At 35.0% G+C, this 14,630-nt stretch overlaps 1 protein-coding gene across 2 annotated transcripts in view; it reads left to right on the plus strand.

Annotated features, from left to right (window-relative positions):
- Positions 1-14,630, plus strand: part of LOC136031855 (adenomatous polyposis coli protein-like) — a 127,465-nt gene that overhangs the window by 54,311 nt on the left and 58,524 nt on the right. For both annotated transcript variants that reach the window (XM_065711720.1, XM_065711719.1), the window contains 5 exons: positions 364-589; positions 6,598-6,882; positions 9,144-9,265; positions 9,989-10,177; positions 13,842-14,024. In XM_065711720.1, the coding sequence (XP_065567792.1) occupies positions 364-589; positions 6,598-6,882; positions 9,144-9,265; positions 9,989-10,177; positions 13,842-14,024 (1,005 nt within the window). The remainder of the gene's footprint in view (positions 1-363; positions 590-6,597; positions 6,883-9,143; positions 9,266-9,988; positions 10,178-13,841; positions 14,025-14,630) is intronic.

Genomic DNA, 14,630 nt, shown 5'->3' on the forward strand with positions numbered 1-14,630 from the left:
AATCGAAAGAGACTAAAATTGCTGCCTTATTTGCTGCTGCAAGGTAAAATACAAAGGATATAAAAAATGTAATAAAATATGATATAAAATGAAAAATACGGACACTTGTTAAAATATACAATGTATCGTATTTAAAAAAGCAAAAATATTTTGTTCTGTATTTAGCACAAAAAAAATCAAGAAAAACAGGAATATATACAAGGGTCAGGGACATAAAAAGGCTGGGCTTTCCTAAAATACTAAGTTGTCCTGGAATAATAATTTTATTATTATAATTAAACTATTGGTTAACTACCTATGCTTGAATTAATTAACAAGTTACAAATTGCAAATATTCTTTTGTCTCAGTGATGATTCTTTCAGGACACAGCCAGTCTTGTAAGTTTCACATCAAGCATTCATTCAATGGGTGCGAGTCGAGGTATTAACACATCATCTGGTGGAACATCCAGTGGTGGAATTGGTACTAAAGTAGAAGTAGTTTACAACCTCCTTTCTCTACTGGCTTCACATGACCGCGAGAATATAAGCAAAACCCTATTGACTATGTCGGAAAAGCCTGAAACCTGTGCTGCACTCAGACAAGCGGGTAAGTCGTTGAAAGTTAAATTCAAAGTAAAAGTTAAATTCAAAGTAAAATTTAAATTCAATGAATTCAAGTTTAATTCAGTTTTTCAATTATATGTAATTGAAGGAAGAAGTGCAAGATATTTTTATTTGCTATCACCAAATTTTTTGTGTTTTGATGTCAATCTTGAAAGAAATGCCAACTATCTCCGATGTTTTAAAGATCTAAACCGCTATGGGACAGATAAATACGAACTTGTTTGTTGTTTTCTTAAATAAAGCTGTAGTAAGTCAAAGACTTGTCGCAACAGCAAAAACAGAGACTCAAAATAGTAAGAACAATTCTACTAAACAATATCAAACAAACACAACTTAGAATTGTTTATTACTAAACAATAATAGATTAAGTAGACCGCATTAACAAACCGACTGATAAAAGAATAGTGACTATTTGTTTATTTATTCTATTCGGCAGGGTACATTTTTACATGGATGCTCTCGGGTTGAAGATTAATGGCTAAACTGATAAACATGTTAGGATCTATTATATACATCCCTTTTATTATTGAGAATGTATTGGTAAGTTTAGTTCGGCTCTTACGAAATCGAATTGAAAGCAACCTGAAACGCTTCAAAAGTTGTTGATAAATGAGCTGAGAAAGATACGGAACTGTCTGGGTTTTATATATTTAGATTTTTCAACCTGTGAATGGACAGAGCTATTCATGGAAATACCAAACAGAGGCAGGCGGGCCAATCAGGGGGGGGGCATTTGCCCCCCCCACCCATAGACTTTGAATTATACCTTTTTATTTCTGTTTCATAGCTATTTTCTAATTCAGCTATGTCCTATATTAAAGCAGTGAGACTGGTCAACTAGTAGTTTTATTTATCCCCCCCCCCTGTGCTTCGTTTTTTCACAGCTATTAAATAGTACTGTACTCCTAGGACTCCTAAAAATGGTGCCAGATCGAAACACAAAGTAGGGGAGAGTCGGGTAAGACGGACCGGGGGGCAAGACGGACCTTTTGTCATTGCTCGACTTGAGCGTCACCTTTTTATCACTTGTAGAGCTAGAAACAACGGCCATCTAGTGGCAAGTTTCGGAGCGAAGTCTGAGAGTTGAAGCCAATCTTGTCTTCGAGAAAAATATTTTTATTCGTTTTCACATTCTCGAAACCGGCTTTTGAGGTAAATGTTTTTCTTTTCTGGTGTTTCTAATGTTCTGTTTTATACTGTGGTAATTTTTCTTACAAATATGGATGTCTAGGAGAGTGTGTGAGACATTAATTTTTTTCATTGCAGCGCCATCTTATGTTATAATTTTTAACTATTCCGAAAAAGCAGGTTTAGGGTAAGATGGACCACAGAGACAGCGGGTAAGACGGACCGGTCCGTCTTGCCCCCTATCATCTGGGATCTTTTTCGAAGTTATTATTTTTTACGTATTTTGTGAATATTGTGTTGCATTTATTGTTCCCGCATGTCAATTAGAAATATATTAAGCTGTCTCTCTTTTGCAGAATGGGAAAGTATACTAGGAAAACCACCCGCGGTCTCCACGACCAGGACTTACTGAGAGCAGCTGCTATGCGAGTTAAATCTGGTTCGCCGCTTCGCAAAGTTTCGAAAGAGGTTGGTTTGCCACGAAGCACAGTGCGAAGAGCAGTTGCAAAACTCGACGCAGCAGAAGATCCCCAATCAGTGGAGTTGGCAACTACCTTCAACTTTAAAAGTGTGTTCTCAGCAAACGAAGAGATACTTCTGAAGGACTATATGTCACGGCACAGCACATGCATCATGGACTTACGAAAAAGGAAGCAGGTCAGCTTGCATATGAATATGCCCAGGCCAAAGGGAAGAATATGCCGAAGAACTGGACTGAAAATAAGTGTGCAGGAAAAGACTGGATGAATAGCATTATGAGTCGTTTTGGGCTTTCCCTAAGGTCCTCCGAAGCGACAAGCCTTGCCAGAGCCACCAGCTTCAACAGGACGAATGTCAGCGAATTCTTCAATAATTTAGAAGAGCTGCTTATAAAGCACAAGTATCCGCCGAACAGAATATATAATCTTGACGAGACTGGAGTAACCACCGTTCAGAAGACACCAAAGGTGGTTGCAGAAAAGGGATCAAAGCAAGTTGGACGTATTACTTCGGCTGAGCGAGGGACGCTGGTAACAGTCGTAGGGTGTATCAACGCAGCTGGCCAGTCGATAGCCCCTTTCTTTGTCTTTCCACGAGTGAACTAGCTTCAAAGTTTTCTCAATGGCACGCCCCCTGGAAGCACAGGAAAATGCCAGCCGTCTGGATGGATGACAGCCGAAATCTTCCGGGATATGATACGCCATCTGATCTCCCAAACCAGTTGCTCGCCCACAAATCGACTTCTGCTGATTATGGATAACCATGATTCGCACGTCTCATTGAGCGTGGTTAATCTTTGCAGAGAAAACGGCATTGACGTCTTAACGCTTCCGCCACATTGCAGTTACAAGCTGCAGCCTCTTGATGTTGCTATATATGGGCCATTCAAGCGATACTACAATGAAGCAGCTAACTCGTGGATGATTTCGAACCCAAACAGGAGGATTACCATTTATGAAATCGGAATATTCGTTGGAATCGCTTTTCCAAGAGCTTTCGTCATGGAAAACGTACTAAGCGGGTTCCAAAAAACAGGAATATACCCTTTCAATAGGAACGTTTTCTAAGATCACGACTTTCTCAGCGCCTTTGTGACAGACCGACCAGCACCAGAGACGTCTCCCATGACAGGCCAGTCTGCAGTTCCATCAACCAGCCCTGGCGACGAGAGCTTGAATAACGACGTGCTGCCAACTACCAGTAGCTCAGTGATTTCTGCGACTATGCTAGTGACTCCAGAGTCGGTTCGTCCTCACCTTAAGGCGAGTTTCTATGCAAGAGACGGAAAAACGTCTAGGAAAAGAACAAAGTCCAAAATTCTGACGAACACACCTGAAAAAAACAGACTGGAAGAAGAATTTGAGTTGAAAAGAAAAAAATCAGAAAAGAAAGCTCAAAGAAAACGGCCTGAAAAGAGAAACCTCTCCAAACAGCCTGGGAACGGGGAAGACAGCTTCGATGAACATATCGCGCTGGATGATGAAAGTGATGACAGCTTGCATTTGGATGGGTCAGAGGAGGAGGAGTTTCTTGATGGAACCGAACCAAAAAGTGGGGATATCTTGGTTGTGAAAGTGCCGACCAAGAAGAGCTTCAGGAATTATGTTGGAGTTGTGTGTGATTATGAATCTGATGGTTTCCAAGTTCAGTTTTGGAAGCGATTAGCTCCATCGAGTAAATTCACGGCAACTGAGGAGATGAGCTTCGTGCGAAAAGAAGAGGTCATCATAAAGCTGCCAAAACCGACCCCTTCGGGTGAAACGACGAGACAGTCGGCTCAGTTCGTTTTTCACGTAGATTTGGCCTCGTACAGTGTTTAAATATAGTTATTTGCTAACTTTTTACTTTTTTACTTACTACTAGTATTTTAAGTATTCGAAATAAAATTGTTTAGAGACAATCAATCTTTTTGAGCAATTGGGTCCGTCTTGCCCAAAGGGCTGGTCCGTCTTATCCTATGGGGTGGGCAAGATGGACCTTTTGACCAACTTCAGTTTTTTTTATCTGGGCCCGGAAATACGGCTGATTTATGTGTGAAGAAGGTTTCTTTACATAATTCAATGTTTTGGGGACAAGTTAGACACCTTTCGTCAGTCGTTGCTTGTTTCCAACCTCTTCCACAGACGAAAAACCAAAATGGGGTCCGTCTTACCCGACTCTCCCCTACACCATTAGGATTGTCTTGTCTGAGAACCCTGTAAAGAAAACTTGAAGTCCTTTGGCTTGAACAACAAGGAAAACCCATTGGTTTGAAAAACAAGTTAAGTTGCTGCAACCACGATATTCTGCATCGAAAACATTTTTTTTTCTCCTTCTCCGCAGCTAGCGGGGGTGCTAAAACATCAAAGAGCTGTTTAATAGTTTATTTTAAACCGAAGTTGCCATGTATAGTGCCTTTTGTAATTAAAAAAAAAGTGATATAATTTTAATCGTTGTTGCAGTAACAGCTGCAACCTAGTAAATCATGGTTCCTGCTAATTAAGAGAATTAAAATCTATGGTTACCTTCTTTTTTAGGTATATTTGCTTAATGTTGTTATGTTTTTTTTGTCTTCATTAAAAAATCGAAAAAAATTCTTGCCCCCCCCCCTACATTTTTGTGAACAGAGGTGTTGTATATTTTACAACGGGACGAAACAAGGACTCATGAAGTGTTATGTTTTACACTTGAACAAGTAATGGTAGAGACAACTTGTTGAAAGCTATTGGCAAATCAAAATAGAGACAATTATCGGGGAGGATTAAGGGAAGGAATGCCTTTTAAGAACTCGCATGGAAACTCTCTCTCGAAACTTAACTGGGTAAGGGGAGTAACCAATAGCGGGGTTAGAAAATAAAAACCACTGTTATTGGCCAAAGTGTCAATCCAACGACTCTAAGACGGACTTGAACAAAACTTTAGACTAACTCTCTAAGAGCATCTCATAAACTCTCGATGGTCTAGCTAAAAAAAAAAAAAAAAAATATACACGCAAAAAGTAAGGTTGCCTCGGACTTGGCCCAGTGTAGACGCGGTCATATCAAAACAATGAAATCCAAAATTGGGTTTGGCAGTATCCATGAACTAAAATCAATGGAGAAAGATTCACCGACCTAGTATGATGATTCATACAAAATATTAATGCTATAAGCCAACATATTTTCTGGGTCATACTTAAGCTTGAAAAATAAATGCGTCTGAAGCGCAATTGAAAATAGTCCATATAAGAGAAATTACAACACGGATGAAATTACTTTGTATATAGAAGAAGCGGGACGTTTATTTGATAATTAGTGCCAGGGGCCCAACAACAAACAAATTTCAAACCTTTATCAGCCATTTCCTGAAAGTCAGTCATAACATCCAAAAGTTAAGAATCTATGTATTCGGAGACCTTGGAGTGCAGATTGCCAAAGGCTATTTATCCAAAAGGAATCCTACAGTCCTTTGACAAGAAATTTTTTATTATATGTTAAAATATAGGGGTGAACAAAACTGTTCGATAATTAGCAAATAATGATTTTATACATCTGTAAATCGTATGTTATATGTATGTAAGTCTTGTCAATCGGTTCTTCGACTTTTTTTTCCTATCTTCTATTTTAGTTTTCTTTTTTTTTTCTTTTTTTATATTTTTTCTTCTTTTTTTATCTGACTAACTTTATTTTTATAGCTTAGCTCTAATAACATATTTTGAACCAATAAAGAACTGTTCAAAGCTACTGCCCAGGCATATAGGCCTTCTTTATAGTTTTTTTTTTCTTACAGTGGTGAAATAAAAAATAATATTATACTTGAATTTTATCTTTATTTCGTCTTGTATTGAAACAGTCGTTCTTGTTTTTGTAACTTTCTTCAAAATTTGCTAATTTGAACTATAGAAAAATAAAATCATTGAAAGAGGTATCATTTCAACTAGGAAAAGGTGAGTTTAAAGTTGAGATATTAAATAGTTAAAGCGATTCTATAAATCATTTTATTAGCGGATTAGTTGCTTTAGCCTCCTTAATTCTGCATTGCTTTATTTTTGGGTATCATGTAGTGTTAAATTCATTTGAATTTGAGCTTTTCTGCTAGTCAGGGTTCTCAAATAACACACATATAGTTGAAAATTTAAAAATTGATATATTACGCTCTCACGGTATCCTAAATCAGGGCTTCATAAAAAAAGTGTAATTATAGTACAACTCTACCAATGGGGTCAAAATTGAAGGTTTATTTCAGTTGTGGTTAAGTCAACTTTAGTTAGTAAAATTTTAAAAAAGTTACTATGAAATAAAATTGTTACTTCCCTGAAAATTGGACTTTTCAGTTTTGTTTTATTGCAGCTTTACAAATCTTAATCGTAAATTTGAAACAAGTAAGACTATAATCAGGTAACATTTAGTCTGGATGTAATTGCAGGTGTTCTGCCTCTACTAGTGCAGCTTCTACATGGTGGTGACCTAATCCCTCCGGGAACCAATATAAATTCACCTCAAAGTCCTCCAGACTCTGAGGCACGTCGTAGAGCCTCTCTGGCTCTTCGAAATGTAGTGCTAAATCAAGTCGATGACAAAAGAACGAGGAAAGAAGCGAGGATATTAAAACTTTTGGAAACTGTTCGAAATTATAGCGACTATCTGAGAGAAAAAATGCTGGAGAAAAAAGTAGCGTTTCCAGACGAGATAAAAGGGCTGATTGATGATCGTAAGTATTACACTTTTTATTAGTTGTTAATTTTTATTTAAATTATTTATAGATGCTGCTATCATCTTCAGGGTCATAATGAGCGATCAAACTACTTAAATTCTTTCAAATAAAAAGGAAAAATATTATGTAACCTTCACAGCCTCTTTCTAGTAATGATAAAAACTATTAACGTTTTTTTTTTTCAGTTGTAAGACTGTAAGAAAATTAACTGATTGACAAAAAGATCTTTATGTTAAATAAAAAATAAATAAAACGTTTAAATGGTAATAAGTCTATTTATTAGACAGTGAAAACAGATACAAAAGTCTGGATATTTCGACCACATATAGAATGATCGTCATCATCAGAAAAACAAAAGCACTGAATTGAAACTAACATATTTATACAGAACGAAATAATAACTTCCGGTTCATTCACTAGATTTGTCTGAGAGAGAATTCAATAACTGGGTTCATCCAAAGTCTTGAGTTGTAAATTTTATCTTACAGAGGTTATGTACATGTAATTGTACATTTAATCTACTGTCTCTCTAAGATAAGAGAAATGAACCAGGAATAATCAAAAGATTTAGTCATCGCTTCATTTTATATCTAAAATATAAATTTTCAACTTTAAATAAAGTTTCAGCTGCAAAATTTTGGGTCTAGAGCAAAACAGCCTAAAGAAACTTTGCACGAACACCTTTTTTTTAACATACAATAAAACTGGCAGTTAAAAAGTATAGCATATGACTACCAATTCTGGACTATCGCCCCGTAAAAACGTTTAAAACTAAATGGCCATTTGCGACTTACTAAACACGACGTAAATTTCGAATAATTTTTTTTTCTTTTTGGTCGCAGCATAAAATAAGCAAATAATCAAAATACTGAACAAATTTATAGGAAAAATCAAAGCAACTTCTTAGAGTTGATGCATTTGTGACTTTCAAATCAATTTCACATGCTAAAAAACACTTTATCGATATTTTAAGAGGTCGGACGGTATTTTTGACGCAATTCGTTTGATTTCACAATAAGGCTCAAACGATCGTCTAGCCTATTGGGGCTTTAAGAAGGTGGCAGATTTAGGCTTAGTCGTAGTAATTTATGTTCGTTAGTTCATTGTAGTTTCCGTTCATTAAATGACTAATTGACTTTTTTTGCTCGTTTTAGGTTCCAATATCGTTCTTCATTGTTTCCCAAATATTAATGTTTTAAGATTTTTCTAAATTAATCTTGTAGAAACTTCGATATGTTTTAGGATCTAATATGTAGTTCTTTGTAATAGTCGCAAAAGGGTAAGCTACATCTCTCTTTAGAAGACGAATCAGGGCTTTAAACCTTGCGATTTGGTCCTAGCTTACCTAACTGTTCAAATAATTTTTTTAATAGCCTCTTAGCTAAGAAATTGAGGCTTAGCCTGGTTTCATAGTCTACTATTTATTTCTGCTATTTATAATCTTGACTCTTTTATAACTACCACCCTAAAAGCTAAATTAATCCCTTAGAAGTCGCCATTAAGAGTGAAATTAATTCAAAAGGGAGGTGAAATGTTTTCCAAGATGGACGAATAAATTGCGCCTCATAATCTTAGCGCCTGTTGAACCCTAAGACTCGTGCTTCTTTAAACTCCTTCTCTCCCTGTGTCTGCTGTAGACATGTGAAAACTGGATAAGTGAGAACCAATTTTGGACTCTCCCCCCCCCCCCAAAAAAAAAAAGAATATCCTGCGTAATTCCCAATCAGTAATAGAAAAAACCTATACGATGATGTTTGAAGTATTTGATCATTAAGTATTCCAATGTTGGCTGTAAAGCCCAATAGATCCTTTTCCCACAAATAAACTGAAAGGGGGGGGGGGACTCTAACGTCTTTTTATCCAAGGTCGGTGCAAAGACCTCCTCTCCCCGTAAGTGATTCAATTTGGGTCTTTATCTTTATTACATATCCTGTTTTGGGTTTTCAATTTTAATTGCTCCCCTCCTCTTGGTATATTTGGATATCAGACATGCTAAAAAATACATATGTAACTTGTCTATCACCTGGGAACCAAAGAAACGTATAAAGTACCGTATTGTCTGAAATCCTAGTTTTGGAACGTCTTGGAGTTTCATAGTCTAATGGAAAAGATTTCTTGAGGTAACCAGCTTTCTCTCATCTCAGCTTGGCTCAATCATAACTACCTTATTTCTATATGTTGACTTCTATAGTGTTTTCTTAAGTTTAGCATCCGGGCCTGTTGTTCTATATCACGCTGTAACCAGCTTGTTTTTATAGCTGATATGCAGAATCATCCTGGAGGAGCAGTTGCTTCTTTGTTGAAATTCAGCTTCGAAGAGGAGCATCGAAGTGCCATTGCTCATTTGGGAGGACTCCATGCCTTGGCAGAACTGCTTCAGGTATGCAGACTCATAGTATTCTTGTGTTTCAACTTAAACTTTATTCTTTTATTTTTTATCTATTTTTTAAGTTTTTATTCCTATGCCAAATCTGGTAGACGAAGAAATGTTTTTTTTATCTTAAATTCATGGTCTAATATACAGGCTGCCAAAGATGGGGTATGAGCTGCCATTTCTTACTTGCGTGTTCTGGTAAAACATTAAAATTATTTTTCTCTAAATTAGTTGTAGAAATTCTCTTAGATTTTTTTTTAAATTGGGGCCTGATTGTTTTCTGTTGTACTATTGTACTAAATTTTCTGAAAAGTAGAAATTCTGCTAATATGGAGTTTGACCTATTTTCCTAGAAACTTGCCGTTGGGCGTTTGATTTTGTTAGGTTTTGATATCACGGAAGACTACGTTTTCATTACATTAGAGCAGCACCCGCTCAAAATAAAATAAAGCTCATCAAGTAGACCAAGAGAAAGAGAACTTTAATATTTTAAACTCCTCTCCTTTCTGTTTTTTCTCCTGTCTCTTCCCTTCACCCCTCACCCAATTATCTCTCTTTTCTTTTTCTGTGTATAAATACGTAGTTATTTTTATTACGAAATGTATTAGTATAATTGTGCATCATTCAATTATTTCAAAAGACAAAAAGAATTTGACTTCTTTTGCGCCGCAAAAGAAGTCAAAATATGAAATGGATTAAATTCAATATGTTTTCACTATTTTTTTTTAGGTTGACGTTGAGGCTCATGGAATTAACAATGATAATCAGTACTGCCTAACAATGAGACGCTATGTCACAATGACGCTTACTAACCTTACATTTGGAGATAGCCTGAACAAATCCTTACTTAGTGCCATCAAAGGTTTTCTAATCTCCATGGCAAAAATGATGATGACTCCATGTGAAGAACTGCGACAGGTAAGTAATCGTCTATCAACAGTCTATAAAAAAAGAAAGAAACTTAAGCTTTTTGTGAAAAATCAGCCATAACAAGCCTATAAACCAGAGCTTCTTAAACTTTTGTAGTTCCCGACCCCATTTATGATTGCGAGTTTCTTAACGACCCCAACAAATATAAAAGAAAAACAAATTGATATTTTTTGATGATATATTTATTAGGTAACAATATACATAAGCATATGAAAATATATAAATTTAAAATTCGTTTTCAAACATATAAAAATCTAAAATTGAAATTTGCACAAAATGTTATAGAAATGTTTTTATTATAGTTTCTAAAACAAAAGTGAATTCTGACTGTCTTAATTCTCTCGAATATATCCAAGTAGTTGCGTGATAAATATTGAATTAAAGTTTACGTTAAAAATTTAATGAGATGGATGTGCCTGTTTTTTATTGCATAACAAATCAAATCTTGGTATAATGTTTGAAACTGCTGGACATAAGATCTCTTCAAAGTTTTTTTTATCGCTGAACGATATTGGGATTTAATGTGTGTTAAAGCTGAGAAAGTAACTTCACATAAATATGTGGTGTTGAATGGCAGAAGTACATTTTATGCCATATCGGCGATTGTGGGAAATTCAGTTCTAGTTCCGATCCAGAATTCAGTCAAGGGCTTTTTTTTTGGAACTGTGGTTTTAAGTTTGAGTCACACGAAAGCACAGCAAATTCCTCTTGAGCTTTAAGTGGCAGATGATCAATCTCACTTAAGCCAATCCAAAACGGCTTTTGAATCCAAACTATTTTTTGTAAATCAATATTTAATATAAAATATGTCCGGAACTGTATTTCTAGCGCTTTTTAGTGATCTACAATAGTTTTTGCAATAAATTTTTACAATGAATTTTCTCAATTACAAAATTGTCGACACTGGAAAACATTTCGAACGAATTTTTTTTTACCCTACTTTTCCAAATGCTGATCTTTTTAATAAAACTTTCAATTTTATCGTTTGAAGTAAATAAATCGCAATTTTTTCCTTGAAGAGACAAGTTAAGATTGTTTAACTTCGCAAAAATATCTGACAAATAACACAGCTTGGATAGCCACAAGTCATTTTGAAAAAAAAACAGCAAATTCACATTTTCGTTCAATTAAAAATATTTCGATCTCGTCCTTTAATACTAATAATCTTTTTAAACTTTGACCTCTTGACAACCATCTTACTTCTGTATGTAATAACTAAGTTGTGTAGTTGGAATCCGTATCCTTACAGAGATTTGAAAATAAGCGACTGTTAAGGGCATGGCTCTTAATAAAATTTATGACCTTAACAGCATCCTGAAGCAGGTCGTTCAATTCGGGTGCTATCAATCAATTAAGAAGCGCCCAAAGGATTTTCGCATGCCGAGACTGTAAGGTTCCGTCGGTCGCGAAAGGGTTAAACTGACTAATTCGGAATAACATGCACTTCGTTTACAATCATACAATGGCTAAATGAAAATGACAAGAAAGGTTTATTTAGTTTCTTCGAAATAACATTTAGAAATTTTGTTGATAATATTTATCAGGATTATTTCGGTTTTAAGAGATTGACAAAAATAAATCTACATTTCTTGTAAATTTCTATAACATCTTCTGATTCGTAGTAAATTTATACAAGATATTTTAATGATCGGAATAGAAATGCTGGTATAAAGAGTCTTTCCGAAACAGAAGATTTTATGATACATTTATCTACGATGATTGTTATTTTTCTTTATAACAATAATTTTACAAGTTAAAAAATATTTTTTGTTAAATTATATTTTTATCACTCGCGACCCCATAATTTTGCTACGCGACCCCAAATGGGGTCGCGACCCATAGTTTAAGAAGCCCTGCTATAAACAATAAAAGGCTCTGAAATGCTTCTGAATGGGCTAGTTTAAACGATTATTCAAAATAATATCTAAAAGTGGGTATTTCGTGCTACTGGATTTGAAATTGTCCCGATGGTCGTAACGAATCCAAAGAGAATGAAGATGGCCCTCCTCTAAAAATTTAACAACGGACAAAAAAAAAGTGAAAAAAAAACCCACAGAAATGCATGTTACAAATAAAGTCGAAATTTTGCGTTCCTTTATGCCCAATCAACTTGGTTTGACTGTAGAATAATAGTAGAAGTCTATTTTTTCTTGAAGTCGAAAGTTTTCTATATCGCCAGTCCCAATCATTTTGTTTTTTAACTGGTGATAAGTGCTTTACTCTGTTTCCTGAAAAGAAGAATGTCTGCTATTTCCTCCCAAATTTACTTCATAAGAAGCAATATTTATGATGCAAAGAATGACTAATGTAATTTTGAAGAGTTTGCACACTTCAATCCAAGAAAGATTGCACATGCGTAAGGTGGCACCCATGAACCATTGTAGCCATGGAAAAAAAGCATAGACAGAAAACACTCATGGAAAGCTCTTACCAGTGAAGGTGTCTCCTATAGAAAATTATAGTCATGAGCCTATGTAGTGAAATGTGAATACCATCACGCAAATAATTTAGGGAATGCTGCCAAATGATTAAATATTAATCATTAAAAGTAATTAGGATTGCAATGGGGCTGTTCCAAATCAAAACACTGAGTATAAATTTCACAAATTGTATTTGATGTCTAGCAAAGCTGGTATTTAACGTTGTCCAAGCTTGTTGATTACAAATCTGAGGCTAATATTGTGATATTGGACTCCAAAATCAATATGTGTTAAGTACATGTTTCACAAATAGTATTTAATTTTGGCCAAAGGTGGTATTTAAGAATTTCTGAGGTTGTTGATTACAAGTCTAATGCTGATGTAATAATATAAAACACATAACTAGTTTCGTTAAGTAATTTTAATAACCAAAACATCTATTATTGATATACGCAAAACTTCGTCTGTTAAAAAACGACCAGAAAAAAGAGGAACTTTCCATGAAAAGTAGAAAACCGAGTTTTAAACTTAAAATGAATAATGACCAGTTAGAAAATAAACATAATATACCAGTATGCCGCTTTTAAGGCTACAAAGAATTTAGAGAGCTATTTTTGCTTTATTAAAGAAAATGTATGATCACAAAGTTGTTACTTGAAACTTAGAAAATATAATGCTGCTCAAGCTTCCAGGAATTTATTTTTTTAAATAGTATATCTGTAAAAACAAATTTTGTTCTGTAATATATTGTCACCTGTGGTCTCTTACTTCAAATGCATTTCTTCTGTAAAAAATATATAAAAAATCAAAATCAATTGACTAATTTATGTGTATATTTTTTTTTAATGATTTTTTATCTAGAAAAAATGAGTTGACTAAATTCAGCGAGGCCCTGAGGAATAGCACGAACACACTTATGTATGCTTAAATTTTTCGATGTACAATATTTAATTCAGTTTTAGTGACGATTCATTTAGTTCTACGATTTTGAAACGATCTTATTTTTATTACAGTTTTCCTCCTTTTTTTATCCTTCTTAAATTTACTGAGAAAACTATTGACTAAACATTTAGTGTAAGCAACCCATCTAGTTTTTAGTAAAGCGCAAATGAGTCTAGTCTTGGGGGGGGGGGGGGGGGTTGAGGGACGGCAATATCCCGGTAATTAATGTTCATTTTTGTAATTGCTTCGTTAACATTTTTAGACTTTCGATTCACATGGTTTCTCTATAGGTTTATGCAAGTGTTATTCGGAACCTATCCTGGCGTGCTGATATGAGAAGCAAAGAATTTCTCAAAGATTCTGGAATTGTTCGATCTCTAATGATAGCTGCTATGCAGACTACTAAGGAAAATACCTTGAGGGCCATTTTGTCTGCTTTATGGAATCTCTCGGGGCATTGCAGTGAAAACAAGGTATCCAAACTTTTTCTTGACTTCATAGAACGTATGGGGGTTATATCCTACGTACATACGGTGGCCTCAGAGTACAGGGTATACTTTAAGATTTAACTGACCAATCTCAACGGGTCACGTATACGTATAGGTAAATCCATAAGTAATAAATATTTTTGTTAGGAATAAACGAATCCAAGAGAAATCCAAAGTTTTCGAGTAAATAACAGTGGGATGTAGACAATATTAGTGAAAGGAAATGGCTGATTTTTGCGTTACATCTTAAGTTAGAAAAAAGAAATAAATTTACAAAAAAGAAAGAAAACTAAAAAAAAAAATCCTACAACCTAAAAAACAAAGATTGAAAGCCATTGATTTATTACCTCAATGGATATCTGACAAAACAGAAAATGTAATACGTGAGCTAGTGAACAATCTCAATGCAGCAGACAATAATGGTGGAATCTTCCTGGAATTACAAAATAAAAAAAAAGGGAATCTCTGGGAAGGTTTTGCTGGTAGCATGGACGAAAAATCAATTGAAGCTCCGGAAATCCCGGGCTGTCTATAGCTGTTATTAGGCAACATGTACAAGACAAAAATCGCGAAATAAAATGAAGACTTCAA

The sequence above is a fragment of the Artemia franciscana genome, chromosome 10, assembly GCF_032884065.1.
Source record: "Artemia franciscana chromosome 10, ASM3288406v1, whole genome shotgun sequence".
NCBI lineage: Eukaryota > Metazoa > Arthropoda > Branchiopoda > Anostraca > Artemiidae > Artemia > Artemia franciscana.